The 24,988-nt window shown below is 49.4% G+C and overlaps 1 protein-coding gene across 1 annotated transcript in view; it reads right to left on the bottom strand.

Moving 5' to 3' along the window:
* Positions 1 to 24,737, bottom strand: part of HSPA12B (heat shock protein family A (Hsp70) member 12B) — a 52,397-nt gene extending 27,660 nt beyond the window's left edge. The window contains exons 1-5 of the mRNA XM_084855250.1: positions 24,268 to 24,737; positions 16,479 to 16,540; positions 5,668 to 5,768; positions 4,179 to 4,303; positions 2,759 to 2,945 (exon numbers count right to left, since the gene is read on the bottom strand). Coding sequence (XP_084711376.1) covers positions 2,759 to 2,945; positions 4,179 to 4,303; positions 5,668 to 5,768; positions 16,479 to 16,521 — 456 coding nt within the window. The 5' untranslated portion in view covers positions 16,522 to 16,540; positions 24,268 to 24,737. The remainder of the gene's footprint in view (positions 1 to 2,758; positions 2,946 to 4,178; positions 4,304 to 5,667; positions 5,769 to 16,478; positions 16,541 to 24,267) is intronic.
* Between the last annotated feature and the right edge of the window lie 251 nt (positions 24,738 to 24,988).

Below are 24,988 nucleotides of genomic sequence, written 5' to 3'. Positions count from 1 at the left end.
AGCAGATTCACCACCCCACTAACATCAGAGGCACCAGCCTCCACTGGGATGCAACGCTAGCATCCTTGACAGATGGCCATGTTGCCTCTGCTGAAATGCCCCCAATCCTCCAACTCACCAGGCCAGCTGTTCCACTGGCAAACAGCTTGTAATATTAGGAAGTTTCTCCTGACGTTTGGCTGAAATCTGATTTCCTGCAATGTCCATCCATTTGTCCTAGCCCCACCCCGTGGAGCAATACAGAATAAGTCTGCCCCATCTTCGGCGCAACAGCCTTTCAGATACTGGAAGATAGATGCCACGTCTCCCTTTAGTCTTCTCTCCTCTGGGCTAAACATATCCGGCTCTTTCAACCGTCCCTTGCAGGACTTGGCTTCCAGACACACACACCCTGCAACCTGGTCACCCTCCTTTGGACATGTTCCAGGTTGTCAATGTCCTCCTTAATTAAAATGTGGCACCTAGAACTGGATGCAATACTCCACATGCAGCCTGAACAGTCACCATGGAGTCGGGTGGAACTACCACTGGTCGTTATGTGAATTCCGTGCTTCTGTTTATGGAGCCTAAGGTTGCTTTTTAGCAACTGCTGGCTCATGGTCAGCTTATGATCCACTCAGACACCTGGATCCTTTTCACATATACTGCTGCCAAATCCTGATTAGGGATGGGAGAGAAATTCATTCAGTTCGCCTTTGAAATTCATTCAGTTCGATAATTTTGCACTTTAGAACCACTATGAGAACCAAAACTCAGCTATCCTTCAAAATGCATGCTTCTCCAGATTTTGCAATGGACGTTGTCCGAAGATGCATGTATTAGGGAAAATAATGTTCAAAAATGCATTACATTAGGGTTCGAAAATGTGTACATCATGCAAAAATGCATACAAAATTACATGTATTTTGAGAAATGTGCATGAAAATGCTTATGAGTTTTACTGCAAACTTTTTAAAAAATTCCCAAAGTTCAGGACGACCTGAACTTAAGATTGGAAAAATGAGAGGAACCATAATGGGTAGATTCATCCATCCCTAGTACTCGTGCACTGCAGAGCCACATGTAGGGGTGATGGAGTTGGGGGGCGGGGGAGGAAAAACTCACCATCTTTGCTCTCCACTGCTCCAGTTGCTATCCCTAGTTGCCAGTGGAGGCTGGTGGTTCCAGTGTCAGTGGGGTGTGAATCCACTCTGGGTTTCAGTCAGAACTCTAAAGGAGCTGTCCGAGGTGTTCGGATAGCTCCTTGAGAGTTCTGACTGGTTCTGACTGAAACCCAGAGCGGATTCACGGCCCCACTGACATCAGAGCCACCAGCCTCCACTGCCACTTGCTGGGAAGTACAGAGAAGGGGGGACGCTGTGTTGCAATGGCAGGGCTGCTACATAGGAATGCTCTTTTTTCCATTTTCTGAGCCCATCAGAGTGGCTTGGAAAATGAAAGGATTTGTTTCCGATTTGAGGGGAAGTAAATCCATTCATTCTAGATTAATCTGAGGAGAGCTGGGCGACATTTACTCATTTCTGCTGGTGCGCTGTTTCAGGCCGAGGGCTTAAAGCTCAAGTCTGGACAGGTGATGCTGGCAAAGAAGAGAGTGGGTTGTTCTCATCGCCCACCTGTTGCACTGGGTCCAGCAGTCCTTTGAACGTTTTTTTTTATCACCTTGCTTTGGACGGGAAATCCTTTGCAGTGTATCTATTTGAAATCTGTACTGCAGATCTACTTGGTACCTTAGCCAGAATGGTCATTTGCATTACAAGTGCCTCTCCTTAGCTTTCACTTCTTCATTCAGCCTAGAAGGAGCCAAAATATTTCACTTCTGGCCATTGGGTGAATACTGCAGATGGGAACCGATTGCCTATGGAAGCCTGCAGATCATCTGGGCAATCAGTTTTCCCATGTCCCAGATAGAACAGGCCAGTCCCAGTGGGACTTAGTCACAAGCGAAGAGCTGTTACATGGAATTCTTAACGAAGTGAGACATGCAGATAGATCAAAACCAACCCGTAGCTCCTGCCTTCAGGTTATCAGAACTTGTCCAACTTGTTTATGAGAACTTACAATTGGAGACATCCATCAAACCTTGCCCAAATAACGACTTCTTGCAATCTTTCCAGGGCTTGGGGCGGATAAAGCTTGTGCGTACATTTTGGATCAACAGCACCAGCGTCCAGAAGAGGCTCACGGGTGATTTTAAAAAATACGTTGCTTTGAGTGTACTATTCCCTCAGCAGAGCATGCAAGCAGCAAGTTGTGAAATAAATATCACAGAATTAATTGAAGCCTCACTTATGTACGTAGTCAAAAATGGAAGGTAGGGGCTCTGACGACGCCTCTCATCCCTCTGATCCGAAGCAAAGGGAGGCTGCCAGGGATGGCAGTCAGCACATGCTCAGGGGCACTCCTTGATTGGAAACAGGCTTTGAGGCTCAACTTTAGTGAGCTTTGTCTCAAACCAAGCCTTTTATTCAGAGAAGTAAAAACACTTGTGTGATTTCCTATCACATGCATTTGAAGCAGGCATCCCATACTTCACCCCGCATTTTAGCTGGATCTTCCTCAACCCACTGCCCTCTATATGTGTCAACTCCCATCAGCACCAATTGGCCATGCTGCCTGTGGATGATGGGAGCTGTAGTCCAACACATATGGAGGGGCCGGGTTGGGGAAGGCTGATCAAGCTCTCCCCCAGCCCCCGGCAAGAGAGCTAGAGCCCCAGCCCCCCCCCCCCAGCAAATTAGGCCTCGACTGATTAACTCACACTGGTGCTGTGGATCTTCATTTTAAACTTTTCAAAGTACAGCCAGTCACGAGCCTCATCCGGGTCGAGGTCATGATAATAATCTCTGGCCGTGTAACCGAAGCTGTGGAAAGTGCCTTCCGGAGTCAGGAGTAGGCTGGTGGGAGTCTTCTGATGGGCAACTCCAGGATCACCACCTTCCCATTTCCTGCAGTCGTGTTCAGAGAAACAGAGGCAGGGTGCTTCAGGGTGGCATTTCTGTTGTTGCTGGAGTAATGCCTTAGCACGGCTCTGACAACATCAGAAGTAAATGCAAGTGGAACTCTCTATGTGAATTAGTACTAGAACTAAAATAAAATTCTGTGCACATGAACATTTGGGCACATGGACGGCTTCCATGCTAGAGGCCCTTTGGTGCTGTCGGCAGGGCTTTTCCGCAAGTAGCTGGAAGTGGAATTAAAATGGAGGTTCCACACAAGCACGTAATGCAACACTACAGTATCCAGCAGTACCCCTTTCCCATGGCCAAGACCATCCTGTAATGTCTCCTCTGAAGTAAGTCCCATTCAGGGCAAAATTCCAGCAAAATTAAGTAAAGGTTTCTTCCTTGCAGCTTCTGCCCATTTTATGGCTTCCTGATGAGCATGAGTGGGGGATTAGTGATGAATAGCCCTGAATTTCCCCATGAATAGCCCCCCTTAATTGCCCCTATGTCAGTTTCTGTTCCCACAAGGGATGGAAGAGAGAATGTAGATATTCATCATCATCATGTGATTATGTATGCCTCCTTGGGTTCCTTAAGGAGGAAAAAAGGTGGGATATAAACGTAATACATAAATAAATCATCACCATCAGAAATTTTTATAGTGAAATATTGTTAAGTATCAGCACATTACTTCCACAAATTGGGCATGATCCAGCAGGAAGGCCTTCCTGTACAAGCCCCATGGCTAGGGATGATGGGAGTTGTAGTCCAACACATCTGGAGGGCGCCAAGTTGGGGGAGGCTGATCTATACTCAGCTCCCAAGGCAGCTTAGAGTTAAATGGAATGGTACCTAACAAGGGCAGTCCTGCGGACTGAACCGGGAGCGTTCTGTGCACAAAGCAGGTGCGTTTCCACAGATCTCATAGCTGAGGCCTCCCCAAGAAATAATCTAAAGAAAACATCCCCATTCCTTTCTAGGCAGGCGGGACTGCAGGATTTGATGGCTGCTGCAAACCTGATGGACACCAAATGTACATGCTGGGCACAATCCAAAGGGATGTTCTGTTGAGCAAACGCTGTTGAAATTAATGGGGATGCCTTATCCAGGGAGCATTCAGAAATATTCACCAACAACCTCCTGAGAGGGGAATTCTAAGAGTGTGTGTGTGAAAAAGAGCGTGGGGGGTGTCAGTGATTCATTTCAAAACTCCTGTTTTCCAGCTCTGCAAGATACCTCATCATGTGAATGGCCTCAGGGTCACTGGCAAAGCTGAAGGCATAGCCGCTGGAGGTTGTGCCAAAGTCAATGGCCACCACCACGGAGAAGGCGGTGGATCGGCACGTCCGGATTTCATTCCTCTGGAAGCATAAGGCAGACAATTTAGGTCCTGATGGAAGATGTCACCATTCCCAAAAAATACAGAAGCTGAGCTTAGCCCATGACTCAGAACAAGATGGTAGAATTCTGGACAGTACCACTTCAGTCCACAGGTGAGGGGTTGCATTTCTGAATGCTCCCCATGGAAAGAAATCTTTCCTGCATATAGTAAACTAGCACACCAGGGAGAAAGGCTTGACGTAGCCCGATGCACTAATTTATTAACATGCAAAGAGCTTTTTACATGGTTCAGCAGTCAAAAAATAAGACACCCCTGCTCCTGCCGCCCCCAAATCTACCAGATCGGCTTGCATAATGTCTATACACAAATGTAAGTATAGCCCCGCTGGATCAGACCAAGGTGGGTCTAGCTAGTCGATCTCATCTCAAACTGCAGCCAGCCAGATGTCCTTGGAAACCCACAGGCAAGACATGAGTTTAAGTGTTTCCTCCTTTCGGTTGTCTCCAGCTTCTGGTGTTCTGCCTCTGAGGCATAATGCCTCTGAATGTGGAGGTTTCACTAAGCTGAACAGTTGTTGGTGTACCCTTGGTTATCTTGTCTAAACTTGGATTAAAAAAAAAAACACAGTTCAGCTAGTGGTAGTTGTAGAATGGCTCTGAGGTTCTGCAGCAACCAAGCAAGACCAGTTTGTTACAGCTCAGGGTCCCAGCCTCCAATGCTACAGACGCTGTTTTGAAAATGTGGCTGCGAAGACTGGTAAGGAAGCAAATAAAATGAACGCAAGGGCATTTTTCTCGCTTCTCACCTGATTTTTAAGCTGGTGTTGTTTTCCTTAGAGAGGGCCGCTCTGTCCTGCACAGTGGGGCCTTGGGGTGCTCCGCTCAGCCCCAGCGCTAGCCTGCTAAGGGGGGGGGGTCACAGTGTCCACTCCAGAGCAAAGCGCAACGGTGCGAAAAACTCTGCTGAATCTAAACTTATGGCATCTATCAAACAGAAATGGGTTTGGGTTTTGTTTGAAATTCTCGCGTTGGTTTCTCAGTCTTCCCTCTATGTTATGATGGCTGAGCCTTTGCCTACAACAATGAGGACTAGAGCTCTACTTTTACAGAAAAGGAACATTGAGAACCTCTGAATTCTATCAATGCCGTAAGTCACTTGGTCATGTGTGGAGGATGCAAAGGGGGCCATTTTTGCCTACTCCTCCTCTATACCATGGGGCAGGATCAGAACGTGTCTTACATTACCCAGTCATACAGTACCTGCCAGAAATTCAGTGGAGGGTAAAGCTAACAGCTGATGGATTATCACAATTTCTCTGCATTAGGTAGCTCCTCGGTTTGAGTTAGCATGCCAGTTTTTGAGTCATGGATTCTTTCTGCTTACCGGTGATGGAGATGGCGTGAGTGGGGCAATGCTACAGCTTTCATTGTGGAGCCCGGGGGAGTTTGGCGGAGATGGAGTGCGGGACTGTTCTCGGTTTGCACCTGGCAAATAAGAAGATATAAAAGGTCAGGAGGCTTATCAATAGCCACTCTCCTGATTGCCTATGACAAGTGAGAATTTCCTGTAGACAACCAGGAACAGAAGCATTTTTTATAGGAAGAGTGTTGGCTCTTTGTTGTTGTTTTTCAGGCCACAGAACAGCTCATGGAGGTACGGATGGGCAGGTGGGCTAGTAGCATTTGCAAGGGTGTGATATCACAATCTGCCAGGTTTCCCGATCCCCCCAGCACACACACTCAGGCAATCTGACACTGGACACCCAAATCAGTGAGATTTCTTTATTGCAAAAATCAGAAATCATATAGCTGACAGTCAGTAGCTATAGGCTCTATGTAATTCTAGAACAGTCCAAAGCTAAACACTACTACCTTGACTGAGATCCTCATCAAGGTGGTTTCTCCGTTGCCATCTCCACGGTTCTGAACACAAAGGAAGGGACTCTGGATTCCTGGGTGCCTAACCCAGGCAATCCTTTCACAGGGCTCCAACCCCGGACATGGGAAGGGAATGATTCCTGGAATGAACCCATCAGGCAATCAAGGGATAACTTCTTGAAAGGCTTAAACAAAACCACACCCATAGAGCGTTAGACCAACTTGAAACTGTTCGTTGATAACTGCAGGCTGCGTGGTCTAGGCCCATCAAGATCAAGGGAAGGGCATACCCACACTCGCAAGGAGTTCCAGGCCACCGCTTTCGCATGGGCAACTCCACGCTGCATCAGTTCTGGCAGAGGGAAGTCCAAAAGTCATACATCAAACCCAGCCTGCCATGCACTGAGCTGACTGCAAACACAGACACACAATCCACAGCGACGAGAGTTCAAGTCTATGAAAAGCCTCACAGTACTTTTCATGGCAAGTCCTTAACAATCCAGAGTTCCAGTCCATATGCAGAGTGCCTCCAGAAGCCCAGACAATGATGGACCCAAACACAGAAGGCTTCGGGCAATGAAGACGAGATGTTCCGAGCAAAGGCTCTTCGCCTTTGCATCGGCTTAAAAGGGGAGGCGTGACTGTAGGACACCCCCTCCGGACCCCTTGACAGACAGGGGCCTTTCGCCCTTCAGCCAGGCCGCTGTCCGAACAGGGCGGCACTGCTCAGCGCTCCGGCAGTGACGCTTCAACCTGGGCGACCCTTCGGCAAACCCCACCCCGCCTCTGCTGGTCCTCACGGACCGCTTCCAGCCTCCCTGCCTGCCAAGGCCAGGCCAGCAGGCGGACAGGGAGTTGGGCGGCTCCGCCGGCTCTGCTCTGAGAACGCTGACAGAGACAAGCTCACACCGACTGACATCCCAGAGGCTGAATAGGCCCAGGCCCTTCCAGGCGACTTCACTTCAAATCCTGGCTATCACCTACAAGGCCCTGACACAATCCATAGTTCCTCAGAGTATTTACATTTGAAAATGCTACCCTCGCAATGGGCGGAAGCATGATCATGGGTTTCGAGCTCCAAATCATCTGTCGATTTCTGAAAAGATTTGAACTATTGTGCCTGAAATTTCTCATTAATACAATGGGGAGAAAAGCAAAATTTACATAGTACCACTTACTTATGATGCACTGAGTATGTGCTATTTCTGTTATGTTCAATATTATACATTTTATGCATTTAAATGCCCCTATCCAATACCCTCTCAGATTCACTCCAGCAGTGTCTACAAGGCCTACAGATACCTCCCACTTAAGGAGTTTGCTGGTTGTTTGCCATATAACCAGAGTTTGTCAGAGTGCAGACTGATTTAATGGAGGTGCCAAAGACTCCTGCAACCTGTTGAAAGTAAACCTAATTACTTTTCAGGATTGCAGCAGAAAGGAAGTAAGGGGCACCTCAGGGAAGTGATGCTAATAAACAGGAAACGGAGCGTAGCAGAGCAGCAGATGTTCGTTCATTCAAATCTGGATCTCTGAAACTGCCAATCAGATTAGATTTACTGCAAACCTGAAGCGGATAAGACTGGAAAACATGGTCATCCCTAAGTTGGGAGAATGGTTATTAGGGTACCCTCAGCATCCTGACGGCCAAACTACATGCAACATTAATTGTGCACAAACTAGTAACGTGCATCATTTTTAAAAATATAAATCATCCATGATGGGTGGGGAGGTAGAAGTGCAGTGTGCAGAGCGGGGTTAACCCTTTCTTTCCCCTCTCACTGTTTTCCAGAAGAAAATCCCCCCCACACCTGTTATTAGCCCCAGGAGGGAAGCTCTCATGGGACCTTTAGAGAGTGCTTTAAGCAGGGGTCGGCAGACTTCAGCTTCTGCTTTGTTTTTCCCCAGAATCCTGAGATCCATCAACTGGAGCCAGGTGCAAAAGACACACACTTTCTATCAAAGAAGTCCGAACCCCGGAATTGGTTTTGAGTACCAAAAATGAACAGAGCTCACAGCCTTTCCACACAGATATCCACTCCTGGTTACTCCCAAGCAGGGCCAGCCCTGCTATATGAGTGAAGCCCGCCATGACAGCCGTTTTGTGATTGGGCACCCCCTCAATGCTAGCCATTTTGTGAGAGCGCCCATGACACTCTCTCAACTTTCCAAATGTGCCAACCAACCCAAAAAGATCGTGGACCCCTGGACTAGGATGAACCCTTCTCCCCAACACGCTCATTTGTCCTCCGCTGGAAGATTCCCTCTACCAATGGGGAAGTATTCAAACATGCTCTTGTTCCCCCTGCAAGCCAAAGTGGTACAGTCTGGGAGAAGCCTCACCACTTGATTCTGTGGAGGGTATAAACCAGTTTTATCCATATGGTTGTGACAGTGGGCTTGCTTGCTTGTGCATTTAATATATACAATGCAACTTCGTGCCACCTATTTGATGCGAGCAAAGCAGTCGCCTCCAGCAGTCAATGCTGGGAGACGGCCGCAAGGCATTGGAGGACAGGCCTGCGTGCCCGGTGATCTGCTCTGCAACTCCCCAGTGAGCCTGCTGCCTTCACGCGCAGTGGAGGATGCTGTCTTATCATCAGTGATAAGACAGATTCATCTGCCAGTCCGGTCAGCTTTTGCACGTGGAATGGGAGGGGGCGCCTTCTTTGCCTCGGGCAGCAAAAGGTCTTGGGCCAGCCCGGCCCCCAAACGTTCCTCACTTCAGGGTGCGTGCACGTGGGGAGTCGAGGTTCTTGCTGCGATCGTTAATCAAGCGGGAGTCCAAAATCCCTGCCAGTCTACTGCGAATCACCCAGAGATCCACCAGGAGATCCAGATCTACCTTGGGCCTTCCCCCTTTTGCTTTGGAAACCCACAGGAGCAAAAAGAGAGAGGTCCCTGCCCAGAAGAGCTTGCAGACTAAATGTTGATAGTGCACTTGAGGAAAGGAAAAGGGGGGGCCTGTCTGGAGACGACAATGAATGTCACAGTGACACTGCAGTTGCAACCTTTACGATCAGGCACAGCTGCCCTCCCAATGGTACTCCCAGTGATACAACGCCCAGCATCCCTCAGCATATGCTGGCTGAGGGATGCTGCGAGTTGTAGTCCAACACATCTGGAGGGCACCAGGATGGGGAAAGCTGGTCTAGAACAATCAGCATGGACCTCTCCTCCTGCAGATGAAATGGCTGCTTGGTGTCAGGGTGGACACTGACCCCATAGAATCCCAGAGTAGTTCTGATGCTGAGGAAGAGCAGTCGCTCCTTCGGAAAAGGAGCGCACTCCTCTCCCGAAGGAGCGACTGCTCTTCCTCAGCATCAGAACTACTTTGGGATTCTATGGGCTCAGTGTCCACCCTGGCACTTGGGGAGGACCAGAGGGGAGAGGGTCTATCTGCCCTTCCTCAGCCACCTGGACTCAGAGCCTCCCCAGAGCGATTCAGCATTTCAAACACAGAACTCCAATGCACCAACTGCTCTGCCTATTGGTAGGGCCGGTTCTGCCTGACACTTCTGACTCGCTGACAAGTTCCTCGCAACCATGTCAGCCAGCCAGAAAGAAGCCCTTGGGCTTACACCAAATCTATGGCACAAAGCTGCACACTGTTGCAACCATATTGATAAAACTGGTTTATATCCGCCACACAGTCAAGTGGTGAGGCTTCTCCTGGACTGTACCACTTTAGCTTGCAGGGGGAACAAGAGCACATTTGAATACTTCCCCACTGGTGGAGGGAATCCCCATCAGAGGATAAATGAGTGTGTTAGGGAGAAGGGTTCATCCTAGTCCAGGGGTCCCAACCTTTTTGGGTTGGTTGGGACATTTGACATGTTGAGTGTCGTGGATGCTCTCACAAAATGGCTACCTGGGGGGTTGCCCATTCACAAAACGGCTGCCATGGTGGGGAAGGCTGATGACAAAACACTCCTTTCCCAGAAGGCAAACTAACGAGACAAAAAGAAAAGTAATTTGCCCAAGAACAAGGCAGAGGTGGGGTCTGAGATCGAAAACACAGAACCACTCCTTTGAACCCAAATAAAAATGGCCCTGGGGGCAGAACTTCAATCTACAGCATGCTGGCCTCCCAATTAAATAATAATAATTAAAACAATCTTAAGAAATAAAATAAAAATCAGGGGCAGGGAGTGTGGCAGGCACCAAGAGAGGGGTCAGTGGGAACAATGTTGGGAGACCCCAGGCCTATTCTTTTCCCTGTCTTGAAACTTTTTTACATGCAGGAATATAGATTTCCAGAAAAGTTATTTAAAAACAATAACAACAACAACAGCTGCAGAATGGGTGAAATCAGCTCCCTTGCTCATTATCATGGCAGCAATGACTTCTCTCTGTCTCCTCTTGCTCTTCTTGTTACGACTGATGCCTTTGACCCCACTTTTCCAACTATTGATTGATGCAAAGATTCCCTGGGAGCAGTGACAAGGGCAACCTCCCCCCCGCGCCCGCCAGCCTGAAATGGTACAAACCGGGAGAGCTTCACCACACAGTGCTACGGAATGTGTGAACTGCCTCTTTCTTCTGCTGAAATCAGCGGAATTTGCCTGCATCTGACACACAGCAGGATGGCGCCCTGTTCTTTCTGAGTGGCTTTTAATGGGGGTGTGGGGGGCTGTGGGCTGCAATTTTCTGAGAGGGAGCTGAGATCAAGCCGAGGGGAGGTGGGCGTCCCTCCCTCCCCGACACGAGAACCAGAGCGCGCTGGCTGCAGTGCCGGGTGCGTGCCGTGCTGGAGCCCCAAGCACGCCAGAAGCCCGATCTCGCCCACGCAATGCGAGCTTCACGAGGCCGACATGTCTCCCGTCCTGTCGGCACATCGACCACACGCCCCTCCGCCGCACATGGTTCCAATTAGGGGATCAAGCTAATTGCTCCCCTCCCCGCCCAGTCCCCCCCCCCCCGCAGTATTGCTTCTTGGCTGACAAGTTCCAGCTGTGGGTTCAGCAGAGGAGGTGGGGTCGGCTTTCACTTTATCGGCCGGCATCTGCACCCCTGGCCATGGGGCCTCTCTCTCGGAGCTGGGAGCGGGAGTCCGGCCCGAGCCGGAGAGTTCAGATCTCAGTCTGCTCTGCCCAAAGCCGACCCAGGGCATTTGGAGAATGCAAATGGCACCCCTGTTCTTCACTCGCCAGCAGAGCATGCAGCCCACAGGGGCGTTCTTGGCAAGCCTTACTGAAATGGAGAGCCTAAGCAAGGCAACAGGGCCGACTGGCTTGAATAGGGAAAGGAAAGCCCCCCTCCTGAAAATCAGCTGGAGTTGGGGGGCAAGGTCACCCTGCCACCAAAGACCCTGTTGTCACAAGGGTCCTTGGTGGGGGATGGGTTTCGCTCCTCCAGACGTTTTGCAGCAGGAAGGGCTCCCCCCCCATACAAGTGAACAGAGGAAGGAGGGCTTCGCAGATACAGTGGCACCCATGGGCATCGTGTCAGAGCCCCCCCTCGTAAATACTGCTAGGTGTTAATCAGTATTAGGGTTTTTAAAAACACATAAAACAGTGGTGCAGAACCTCTTTTGGTGTGGGGGCTGGGTTCCCCCAGATCAATCCAGTGGCCCAGGTGACACTGGGGGGAAGCCCTGCTCCCACCCCTGACATCATCACAGCTTGCCCATTTTCCCTTTCTCTGCAGAGGGAGGCCTGGAGTTCTGTGCCTCTCAGTGCACGGAGAAAGGGATTCAGCTGGTACTTGGAAGAGTCCTTCGAGCGCTGGCCAAGTCCCAGTCTGGGAATCCACACCTCTCTCATCAGGGATCAGACAGAACAGCAGGGATTCCCTCCTGGCCTGGAGGCAGAGCATGGGAGACAGATTGCAGCCCTCTGGGACTACAGTTGGCCCATGAGCCGGAAGTTCTCCACCCCGATATAAACACCCAGGTATAAACACCCCGATATAAACACCTATTAGATTCTACCCAGTTCTCTCCCCTGACCCACGACATACCCCACCCTCTAGGAGACAGTATCTTTAAATACCAAACCTTGGCCCTACCCTTGGGTAGGCCTCAGTCTTGCCGAGACCACCAACATCCTGACAAGGACAACTTTTGAGGGAGTTGCTCCATCATGGCTCTTGGCTGAGCGCTTTGAGTCGAGTGTCTTTAAAAGGTTGGGTTTTATTAGCCTGTCAAGAATTAGCTTTTTGTCCTTTCCCAAATACTGCTCCTGGGATTAGTCACAGGAACACGGGCTGTGAAGAATCAATGACTGGAACAGCACCGCATCATGCGCTCCTCGGCGGTCGCCTAAGTGAATTTTTCTGTCTCTTGTGGCTGTCCTGTTAATATTTCATTTGATACAAAAAGGAGAAGTCGACCAGGGTTTCGAAAAGAAATTACATGGAAGGGCCAGTGCGCCAGGGGGTGTGGGGAGGAGGGGTGCTCTTCATGCCTTCTTATTAAAGCGGGATTTCGTTTAAAACAGAAATAGTTGCTGTGGGGTCAAAGCAAATGGGAACAAGTTCATACAGCTTTTCTGCAAACAAGATGCATCCCAAAACAATGCACAAGCTCAGGGTAAACAAGACCATTGCAGGTGTAAATAATAAATCACCCACAAGGTAATCTGCAGGAGGCTGCCTGGATTGCTGTGTGCTAAAGTGTTTAAAAAATTCTGCACTCAGGTAATCCAGATTCCTCACCAAGAAAAGTGGAATTCTGTGGCCCTGCATAAGCTATGCAAATTTACCTGATGCCTTTGATTTTCATTTTTTTCCCCTAGCTTGGCTGATTGTGGAGAGGGTCCAAGGTTAGGGTTAGGGCACTGAAGCCTCAGCCTCTGACCACAGGAAGGCCATTTTGGCCACCTCCCTGGCTTCTGAAATTCCAGCAGGTGTGTAGCCTACACACTTTCAAAGCATAGTGCATCCATATGGGCTAGAAACTTCCTTTCTTTCTTGTAAATGAAAGCTCGGATTCTCTGAAATATAACTATATAAATCAACGATTGGGCTTTCCTTGTGCTCCTGCAAAATTATGGTATGCGTGTACACACACACACACACACACACACACCCTGCTAATCCTACTCTAAAGAAGGTGCAATAGATGGAAAGTCAGCAAGTCTGGGGATAGGGCTGCACTGTCAAAGGACACTACTCCAGGCTAGGCCCCACTGAAATAAATGGAGTGAGCACTCATGTGACCAAGAGTTTCCCATTCACTTTGTTGTGGAGCGACCAATCTGACCCCACAGTGGGAATGTGCTGGAAGCTGTTGGTACTAAAGTGATTGGGGAATCCCTTTCTCACATCAGAGAACCACGTGTTGTCAGATAAGTAGTCTGAAGTGTGGCAGGCGGTGCCAGGACTGGACTAAGACATTTTGCCACTTCGAGCAACAGCAATGTGCAGTCTCAGCGGGGCGTCCCGAGGACCCTTTGCAATGTCGGGGAACAGATAAAAGGAAGGACCCATTTCCACTGGTGCTCTTAGCAACATGGCTGCCCCAAGATTCTGCTTGCATTCCTCATGCAATCAAGCCAGACTGGGCACGCTATCTCCTGGGAGCTTCTCATGAGCAAGGCTGGTTGGAAACATCTCAGAGCTGTAGAGGAGCACAAATGTGCTGCAAACGCTGAGCAACGTTCGCCCAGGATAGAGACAGTTTTGAGTTAACAGTTGGATTCTATGTTTTCAAAAATGGAAGATCTGCAATTGACTGCTACTTTCTGCGTCCCAGTGGTCCTAGGGGCGCCAAACTTGAAACCACCACCTCACCTGGCAGAGCCCAGTTTGAATTTCTGCAAATCTTTCTCCTCCATATCATCTCAAACCTCTGACTATGCAGACCTCCTAACTACAACATGGCAGCTTTCCCCACTCCCCATGCACCCCCACTGGCAACCTGCTTTTGGTAACCCCTTGCCTGATGAAGAGATCTAGAGATCTCAAAAGCTTGCACATTTTTTGTGATGGCCTAATAAAGGTATTACACTATATGGATTCTGGAATGCTGCTTATCATGGCTGCCTTTGCTGTTGTTTTTGAGCCCCACTGACATCACTGGAACTCACTTCCAGTTAAACTTGCATCAGGTCCAGCTGCCTGTGTTTCTCATAACTGTACAAGACGAGCTGATAACAACTGGCTGATCTGTGCATGTCTACTCTCACCCGCGCTGTGTCCATGAGAACATTTTCTGCTTGTTAACATACTGGTTGGTTTCACTCTTGAGTTTACTGGTTTAGCGACTTCTGTCCTTTAGCACTAGCTGCTTATTGTTGGGTAACCAGACCTATCTGGGATGCTGGTCTTTATAACAATGTTTCCAAACACCTCCCCACCTGCCAGGACTTAAGGGCATCTCTACACCAGCCTAAAATCCTGCATTTAAAACGGGGCTTTCTGCTTCCCTTTCAAATGGAGGATCACGACGACTCCCCTTTTCACCCGCTTCCTTCCCCCCCTCCCTCCCCCCCCCACCTTCTCCCGGTATCTGAGTCTTCCATTATCCTTCATTGATCTCGCTCCTCTTCTTGCCGCTTTTCCTCTTTTCACGGAGGGAACTCAAGTGGAACACAACCGGGGGGGGGGGGATGTGATAGCTCGTTACCTGCCATCTATTTAAAAACGGGACAAAGGCCATTTAGTGCAGGAGATGCCTCGGAGGGTCACGGCGTCATGTAAATAGCTCGCAAACTTCTGTGAAGGAGCCGTCTCAATTGCAGGATAAAAGCTCCGTGTGAAGAAAGCCTAAGTCCTGGTCACACGGTCCAGGTGGCTGCCAATGTATTGAAGCACTTAGACCAGCCCTCCCCAGCCTGGTGTCCTCCAGATGTATTGGGCTGCAACTCCCATCACTCTCAGCCAGCATGGCTATGGGAACAGCAGTCCAACACTTCTGGAGGGTACCAGGTTGAGGGAAGGCTGCTCTAAAGACGTCTGACCTGCCAGTGTGCAGGCCAGGGCGTTTTCAGTGGCAGCACTAACATGCAATGACACCCTCTCCAAACAGGCCCACCAAGTCTCTTCTCCAATAGAAGAAGACTGGAGAGTAGAGAAGACCTTTCTATTTTTTTTTTTAAGCTTTTCTGGCCCTACGTGAGTGACAGTTTAATAGGTTTTATGGATTCTGGCCTTTAAATGAGAGCCAGTGTAGTGTAGCGGTGAGAGTGACGGACTGGGAGCCGGGAGATCCGGGTTCTAGTCCCCACTTGGCCATGGAAGCTCACTGGGTGACTTTGGGCCAGTCACAGACTCTCAGCCCAACCTACCTCACAGGGTTGTTGTTGTGAGGATACAACGGTGAGGAGGAGGATAATGTAAGCCGCCTTGAGTTCCTTGCAAGAGGGAGAAAGGCGGGGTATAAATGCAATAAATAAATAAATAAATAAATGGTTGTTGTTTTGCAGCTCCTAATGACTAATGACATTGTATAATTTTATCCATTTGTTTTATGTCATCTGCCCTTCACTGTTTATAACTAATGTTGTGAGCCTTCTGGTGCTTAAGGAAAGGCGCCTGACAGGTATTAAAAATAAGCAACTAATGGAACTCGGACCTTCTGAAATTCCCTCTCCAATTGGCCACCGTACTGCAATTGGCCACCCTACAGACATCCCCAGGTGGGTTCCTGGCTCTAATGTTGGCTCAACAGAGGCTTTGGACATTACCAGTTTCTCAGGAGTTCAGGAGTGTGGTACAGCTGAGGCTGCCAAATCCAAACATTGGAACAACTTTTTTTTTTTAATCTTTTCTTTGTCTTGACCTGGGACCAAACTCCAGCCCAGTGCTTGAGAAACTGTGAAGTAAATGGTACATTGACAGGAACAGTCCAAGGACTGCCTGAGGTGATGGTCAAGATGGCACCCTCCCCCATTCTAGGTAGAAAAGCCAACCAGAATGGCGGTTGATTCTTATTTCAACACTAGTGTTCCGCACCACACCTGAGGGCAGCCTAGGGTCCCTCACAGCTCTGTCCTCCCGACACCTTGTCACTTCCACCCCAGCATCTGCTGCCTGAGGCAGTCACCTCACTCTGCCTTACGGTAGGGCCGGTTGGCTGTGCAGTGTGCAGACCCAGCCCTACCATAAGGCAGAGGGTATTGAAAGGCCTGGATCCAAAGGCCTACTTATAGGCTTATGTGAAGGACTTGGACTAACACAGAAGAATTTTTGACTTTTTTCTTTCTTTGAACAGCCAAGCCCCACCCACCCAGCCCCCACCATGCCATATCTCTATGTGCTACATCGAAGACCCACTGGTCCTGAGATGAGCCGTCTCACTCTGAGGGGTTCGCACAATTTCCCCCAACAAGCACAAAACTATCCACCCCACAGCTCCATCCCATATTTCCTTACCCATCTGGAGAGTTTGCATTGCAGGTTCAAGAAGCGTAGTCATCTTCACATCACCTTTCTGGCTGAAAAACAAGCCGGACATTCAGATAAAACAGTGTCCTGAACAAGTTTCATACTGAGATGCCATTATACAGGTTTATCCCGCTGAACACCACCATCCCAAACATTTCCAGGGGGGATCTTCACGACAACGGAATGAGAAGTGCGTTGGAGAATTATCCGGATTTCCATGGAATCGGCTTTGGTCCATCAGGGACACAACGAAGCAAGAAAAGCCGAGTGTACCATACCTTTAAAAGCTGGTTTTTATAGGTCACACAGTGGACCATGCTTCCAGGTATGGGGCGGGGGGGGGGGAGTAGAACTGAACATCATCAACCAGGCAGGGGCTGCTCAACCAATGAAAGAGGCTTGTTTCCTGGCCCATGCCAAACTCCCCCCTGCTACTACATTATTATGAATGGAGAGTAACTAATTCACAATTCTCTAAAAATGACCCAATTATCCAGTACAGCATCTGAAGGCTCCCCATGAGAGCAGACCACCCCCCAATTTTGCCCCATTGCAGCAAACTGTCACAGCATTACAGCTTCTACCACCACCCCTTTCTCCTTCTCTGGGCACTTTCTCCCTGCTCGCAATGACGAGCTCACATGTTCCCACATCTCGCATATTGCCACTCTGATAAAGCTCTTATGCATCAGAGAAGCAACTTTACACAACACTGAGGAAGCGATTTAACACCACAACAGAGAAGCAAGGTAACGCAAACATCAGAGAAGTGCATAATCACCGAGGCTAATTGCTCCCACTGGCAAAATGGGAGTGCAGGGTGATTCTGAAGGCTCGAAAGAGCACTTTAGGGCTTTGATGTGCTGGAAAAGCAGGCAAGTTATTTAAGTTACCTAGATTACTGAGGGCAGAGCCAGGTGACAGACACACCCCTAGGAATGCCCCAATCATACCAAATTTAAAGCAGAAGGATGGCACACAGCAGCTGAACCAAAGTAAAGAAAAACAACAGAGTAAAAGTACTCTGCAAAAATGTGGCTTCCCCACAGGTAAACTTTGGGGCGTGGCCACATCATGTGTCCCTAACGACTTTAAGCCACAGCAGCAGCAGAGAAAACTTCCCATGTAGATGGGTCCCAGGAGGCAACAGCAGACCAAGGCTATCCATATGTGTGTTGGCAAAAGTGTATCATTCCAGAAGGGAGCTAGTCTGCACTTGAGGCCTTTCTGATCTAGGGTAAAATTAACGTGCCTCTCCGGTGTGTGTGGGGGGTGGGCGCCATCATGCTATAGATGCGGGAGGAGCGCTCTATGGATGTCTGAATCCAGTCATCCCCAACCTAGTGCCTTCTGGATGTGTTGGACTACAACTGCAATGGCCATGTTGGCTGGGGAATATGGGAACTGTAGCCTGGAGAGCACCAGATTGGGACTGTTTTAGACTACAACTCCCAGCATTCCTAGCCATGCTGGCTGGGGCTGATGGGAACTGATGTTCAAAACATCTGGAGGTCACTTGGTTGGAGAAGACTGGGGTAGAGTGTGTGTTTTGGGGTAGCGATAGTGGAGGGTTTGATTCATTATGTATTAGAACAGAGGTAAGCACCTTTGGCCCTTAGCCCAATTTCAAAAGCCCTCTGCAGGTGACCAGTTCAGACCCCTGGCATGAGTTATCTGTTGCTCTCCGTTACCCAGGCCTGTTAGGAACCCCCTGTTAGGGTCTGTTAGGGAACTCCCCCCAGAAATAAAGGCAAATGTTCCCAACTTGATACAGAATGGGCCCAGAACACATCTAATTGCCAGGAGGCTGTTTGCTTTTGCAGTTGTTCTTGCATAAGAAGTGTATGATACCATTTCCACTAGACACTGTGGGGGCCTCTAGCAATAAGCAGGTCTAAAAAAAGGGTGGGGGGCTTAGATTATGCTTGTGAAGGACTGGCTTAATCAATGGCTATGAGCAATATCTCAGCTAATGGAATCTGCACGCTCAGAATCGATACACCCCCACAGTAGCAGATGCTGGAGGCACACAGCAGGGAAAGGCTATCTGGGGAGGGGCAGGGCCACACCCTATTTTCCAGGCAGACGGCTTCAAACCCCGGAAGCCCCAAGAGGAAAGACCTCATTAAAACACAGCTGCCAAGCTTTTCCTGAGCAGGAGCGTTTCCGCAACGGTGTCGCCCTATAAATAGAGAGGCAGGAATGGGTGGGTAGGCAAGGGAGAATGAATGCTGAGCTATCAACTGCCAAGATCTCTATGGCTGGGTCAAAGAACCTGTTTGGAGCACGGCACCCACTAAGGTGGCACCGGTGCCCCATTATATGGGCACCGGGCACCGCAAAGAGGTTGCCGCTGGGGCACAGTTTGGTGGTCTGTCAACCTGCCGACTTCTGGATTTAGGCTGAGCCCAACTCTCCTTGAAACACAGTCACCATCTGATATCATGATGGAGATGATGATATATTGTATAGTGCTTTCAAGTGTTTGAAGGACTTCTCATGCATTACCTAGTTGTAATCTTCCAACAGCTTCCAGGATTCCTAACCACTGGCCACACTGGCTGGGGCAGATGGGAGTTAAAGTCCCAAACATCTGGAGGGCACCAGATAGGGGAAGGCAGGGACAGAGCTTTGTTTATGGGCTCAGACACCAAACCAATTTTGAGTGCCAGGCCTCCAGTTCAGGAGCATGCATCATAACAAAGAAAAAGACCTCTAAGCATGTGCAGACTGCCTTTCCCTCAGCTCACCCTACCCTCACATATCCAGACTTCTAGTCAAGAGGGTGCAACTTCCAAGTAGGTCTCGGGCCTGGCCCCCTTCACTTTAGAAATCACACCCTTCCCAGTAATTCTTCTCAGGATGTCACTGCTTACTAAAGCTACTAGGACAACCCAGTCTATGAAACGTACCATTTAAAACAGGGGTGGGCAACCTTTGGGGCCCAGGGTCTAATGCCCCCCAGAACTTACCAGGGGCCACACCTCTGCCCCTGCCACTACTGTTTTGCCTCCAAAATTCAGCAGCAAAGATGGCATATTTTTCTTTAAAATCTGCTCTTTTTTGCTGCTGTGCCCCTGCACCACTGAATTATTGGACTCAATGGCCTACATGTTTATTTTATTTATTTCATTTCTATACCATGCAATAGCTGAAGCTCTCTGGGCAGTTCACAAAAATTAAAGGCCCTTCCAACTCTATAATTCTATGAAAACCGCAGCTTGTTTTTGAAAAGAATGGGCAATCTGCCTCTTGTTGCTGCTGCACTCCTAAATTTCAGTGGCAAGTTTGGTGGCAGTGGCAGGGGCCACAAAAAAGGCTGGGGAGGGGGGCTACATGCAGCTCACAGGTTGTATGCTGCCCACCCCTGGTTTAAAACATAATATTTGAATGCAAGTGTTTTTAAAGAGAGCGTGCACGCATGCAATAACTCCAAGTATTGTATCATTCATTCTCCCTTCCATATTTTGGTCCTCTCCCTCCTGCCTTTCATATGTTTCCCCTTCAACCTCACTCCTGTTAGTGAAAGTATTCTGTTCCCTATGATGTAAAAGACAAAGCGAACACAGATTATATTTTCCATCTGTGGGATCAAAGGGCATCGCTACAGAAAGAACCACAAAAGTTTGATGGGTTTAAACTGCCTAGCTGCCCCACCTCGGTGGAAAAAAACACAGCATTTTGAATGGAAGCCAGTCAAACCACCCCCACCCACCCCCAACCCCGCAAAGCAGAAATTGCCATTTGTTCCTGTAGCCATTTTTGGCATACAAAGTGGCTGGCCCTGTTTTCTCACAAACAGCCCTGAGAAACGTGCTCGCTCACTTTGCATCATGGATGATAAGGCTTTTTTAAATTTAAACAATTTATTGTCTGCAATAAAGGGCCAGGAACTAGCAAAGAGAGAGAGCGGCACACACAGAGAGGTCTGGTTGGGAGTATGAATCTTCTGAAAGCAGCTAAAACCATGGCTGCTAAGAACTGGAAATCTCCCAAGATTCTTCTGAGTACAGTAGCCATTCCCAACCTGGCACACTCCAGATGTGTTTGACTACAACTCCTGCCATTCCCACCCAGCTGGGAATGGTGGGAGTTGTAGTCCAACATCTGGAGCGTGCCAGGTTGGGGGAGGCTGGAGGAAACAATGGCTGAGAGAGGAAAAACTCCAGCGGCAGCAGAAATTAACTGCCGTGGTTCATTTCTGAGGGTGGGACAGGGAGACGATGGAAATGTTAGAATGCTGGGGCCTACTTTCTTACATGCCAGAAGAAACGCTTTCACAGGACAGAAACCAAAGAGCATTTATTTACATTTCCAACTGTCGGAAGGGGTTTGCAAGTGATGGGAGTCCACCATTGGTCAGGACTAAAGGACAAACCAGGAGGCAGCCAGGGTCAAGGAGCAAGACAGAAGCCAGGACTGAAGAACAGTCAGGGCCACAGGAAGACTTTCCCTAGCCTGGTGCCCTCAGACGTTTTGGAATTTGACTCCTGACAGCCCTAGCCAGCATGGCCAGGGGCCAGGAATGCTGGGAGCTGTAGTCCAAAGCATCTGGTGGGCACCAGGTTGATGATGGACCAGGATGGACGAGGGCCTGAGCAGGCAGAGTGTGAACCCCACCACTCCGACTTCTCTGTTTATTGATTTCATTGGTATGCTGGCCTTCCTCCCAAAGAGCCCAGGGCAGCTAACAACCTACGTAACATTACAATCATGACTCTGAAATCACAAATATACAATAAAATCATCAGCACAATCAACCCCCCAAACAAATAGAGTGTTAGCCTATACCGCCCCCACCCCCAAAAGCCTGCACAAATAATTACGTCTTCAGCTGGCATCTAAATGACAATAACATGGGGGACAGCCAATTTTATTTATTTATTTTTTGACATTTATATACCACCTTATCTGCTAAAAAGCCATCAAGGCAGTGCACAACAATTTAAAACAATAGAATCTTAAAAAAAACACACAATATAAACAAGCACATTAAAGCTGCAAAAAGATTAAAATATTAAAACTACACATTTCTAAAGGCCACAGACCAAGAGAGTGGGGCCAAGCATAGTTCTTGAAATCTCTACTGGAAGGGAGTTTCCCAGCTGGAGTACCACCACCAAATAGGCCCTGCCACATGTGGCAGCCCCACGGCTACATTCCTCAAGGGAACCACAAGCAGCCTCCCAAACCAGCCTTAAATCTGTATCTGGACACCTGGCGCAGTCTTCTGGCTGGGAAACCCTCTTACACTACTTCCTGCCCAGGAGGAGCCAATGGCCAGGCTGGGTGGGCGGAGTCAGTCCAGGGGCTGAGAAGGCAGCTGCCTGCAGTGCAGCAGTTCACCACAAGGGGAAGCTACACATGGAACCATCCACTCATGACAGTGGCCAGCTGGATGCCTCTGGGCAACCCAAAAGCAGGACTTGAAGGCATGCCTTGATGTTTTGTTCCCAGCATCTGTTATTTAAAGTTAATCTGTCTCAGGACATGGAGGTTCCATTGCGTTATGTGGCCAGCAGCTGCTGATAAAGCCCTCTTCCCCATAGGTGTGTCTGATCCTTTTTAAAAGCCACCCAAGACATCACCAGACGTGAGGAGATGCCCCCGAGCCCCATGAACTCTGCAGCAATCTGTGCATAGGTAGGGTGAAGCCCAGCAGTACTGGACGCGGGGCCGGAAGAAGTCCCCAGTATCTGAGAGGAGGAGGTGATGCTTTGGGTAGTCATCCTAGCATCAGAAGAGCCCTGCTGGATCAGACCAGAGTGGGGTGACAGAGAGTGAGGGAGAGAGGGATGCAATGCTGCAGTGCTGCAGACTCTAGCCACATTTGGCTCTGGCTCTGCTCACCAATGGATCTGGCCCCAAGCTGACTTCTCCCATGGGTCAACAACCCTTCATAGGAAAATGGTTCCCTGCCCTCGGGCAACATACCTAGCCCCAATTTTGCTCTCTCTTTCATCGTTCCTCCTTATGTGCTGGCTAGTATCGATTTGTTGACATTTCTAGAGTTTCACTGTATGCTCAGTCCTTTTGCTGTATTGCCTTGACATTACATATTTCAGAAAGAAAGAAACCAGAGACTGCACTTTTAAATGCATCAGTCAGTTCACTGCACCACACCCTCCTTCCAGCAACAGATTCTTGCTCTTCTCACACAGTCCATGGGAAATTAATTTGGAAGAACCACCATCACCAGGTTTCACACTCACAGTCCCTAAACGATTAGAGTGAGTGCTGTTTCAAATTCCCCATTTCAGGGATATGGTGATCAGGAGCTGTGGAACAGATTTTCTTTGGCACTTTTTGGCCTAAATCAAAAACTTAGCAACTCACAGGTGCATGGCCTTTTTTGTTGGGTGCACTGCATCATGGGATATGTAGTGTTCACTATGCACTTTTTTCCTTTTTTTCTTTTTGTGGTGATCATCAGTGACACATTTCACTACCATCTTCTCTGTTAAACATGAGCATGCATTGAAAGGGCAGGGAAAAACAATACAAGCCCCTGAGTGTGGGTACGATGAGGTGGTTAAAGCGGGTTTAGGGCGGAGAGGAGGACATCTGACATTCCCATGGTGTTTCTAGTCTCAAGCCAACATCCTTTCAAGTACACTTCAGTTCACTACTTTGTGCAACTTTCAACAACTTCTCCTCTAAGCTACTGAACCTCCCAAATACTCCTCCCAGAATGGAGGAATGAGACCCAAGAGTCTGGAGTCCTTCATAATCCAGGAAGAAGCCCCCTCGCCTGCAACCCTCCCAAGCACAACTGGCCCTGGGTGACCTGTAGAGTGCTGTCATTTTCCAGCAATATCCTGGCACCTCTTAAGGATTGCCCAAATCCACCCAATCAGCTTCAAGAATGGGTGAATGGGAACTTAAACTGGGATTGGCACATGTCTCTGCAGGGCTCCTGTGCCTTAAGAGGCTGCATGACTGGCAGACATTCAACAGGGGAAGCTTTTCCCAATCCTGAGATGCAGCAGAGGAGGAAAGCTTCACGCTGCAGTTAAAGGTATAGGTGCAGCCTACCCACACACCCACCCATAAGGAAGAAGAAGGAGCTATAGCCCCAGTGCAAACCCAAGATTCTATCCAATATATTTCCCATCACGTTAGGAGATCCCACTTCCTTTACAGAGCTGGTAACGGAATCCTGACCTGACTGATGATTAACTTTCGATTGGATTGCAGCCAGTGTGGGAAGGGAGGGGTGAGCCCCATTAATGAACACCTGCACCCTTGATCTACTGAGCAGCTTCACTTCCCATTTTCCCATAGTTACCCCATGTCTCCGGGAAAACTCCTGACAATTAGAAGTTCTGTCCTTGATACAATTTGGGCAGCATGCATGAAGATACAGAACCCTTGATTCTCCCTTATTCCGCACCCCCAATTTTGGACATGGTACTGCACAGACCTGCACCCCTTCATCACGCCAAGGCTCCGATTCACACTGAGGATGCCTGACTTGTTGTGTGAGGGGTCCCCCTCTTGGGTAAGCTACAGTTTATCCGTATTTCCTCTTATCTTCACAACAGCCTTAGGAGGTAGGTTGCAGTTGCGAGAGAATGGCTTGAATGTCTCACGCCGCCCAGGGAGCTCCACCATTAAGCAGGGCTCGAGCCTGACTTCCACATCCCAGAGCCTCATTGGCACGGGAAGACACACAAGGGATATGAGTGATGCCAATGAGCCCACACCACCTTTCCCCAGGTGGCATCTGTTTGCCAAAGAACCTCCTTGATGTTGCCTACCCCTTTCCAGCACCTACCTTGACCTAGGCAGCGCCCTTCTCGCCCAAAGGGGTTGCCAAGTAGTCAGTTCACCTTGGATGCCCGGTGCCAAGGCGATTTGAGTTGGCACGTCCCAGGTGCAGCAGCAAGGATGCCCCCTTGCAATCAGGCTGGCCCGTGCGCGTCGTGTGCCCCCTTTGGTGCTCCTGACATGCCCTCTCCTGCCACCCCCACCCAAGGCCTCTCCTCTTAGGCTTGCAAGCGGAGGATCCTACCCAGTGGTTCTGTCTCGCCCTGGCCTCCCCGTCCCAGCTGTGCTTCCAGCCTCACTCTGCCTTGCTTTCTGGCTTCCTCTGGCTTCCCTCCCCACCCCACCCCCTTATCCTGGCCCAGCCCAGTGCTGGCTGTTTTTCAAACAGCAAACCCGGCTGCAGATGTGCACGCAGGGCGGGGGGGGGGGCTTGGCCTGCCATTCTCTCCTTCTGAGGGATTGCAACCTAAACCCCTCGCCTGCCTTGGCTGGCCAGGAGCCTTCCCGCAGCAATGTGTATCCCCCTCCCAGAACAGAGCGGCTCACCACTCCCCTCGGGATTCCTCTGCCTTTGCTGGAATGTGCAAGATGCGGAGGGAAGACACAACAGGGGTGGGGGGTGGGGAGGAGAGACCTCCCCTTCCCCACGCTGACTCTTCAAGAGCGGCCTGGGTGGAAGCTAGCAGGAGCCAAAGCTAAGAAAAGCTAGAGAAGGGTAAAGGTTAAAT

Source organism: Heloderma suspectum, chromosome 5, assembly GCF_057233095.1.
Source record: "Heloderma suspectum isolate Gila_16-S chromosome 5, 16-S_ref, whole genome shotgun sequence".
NCBI lineage: Eukaryota > Metazoa > Chordata > Lepidosauria > Squamata > Helodermatidae > Heloderma > Heloderma suspectum.
The sequence above is the reverse complement of the archived record's forward strand: the minus strand, read 5'-3'. Positions and strand labels throughout refer to the sequence as shown.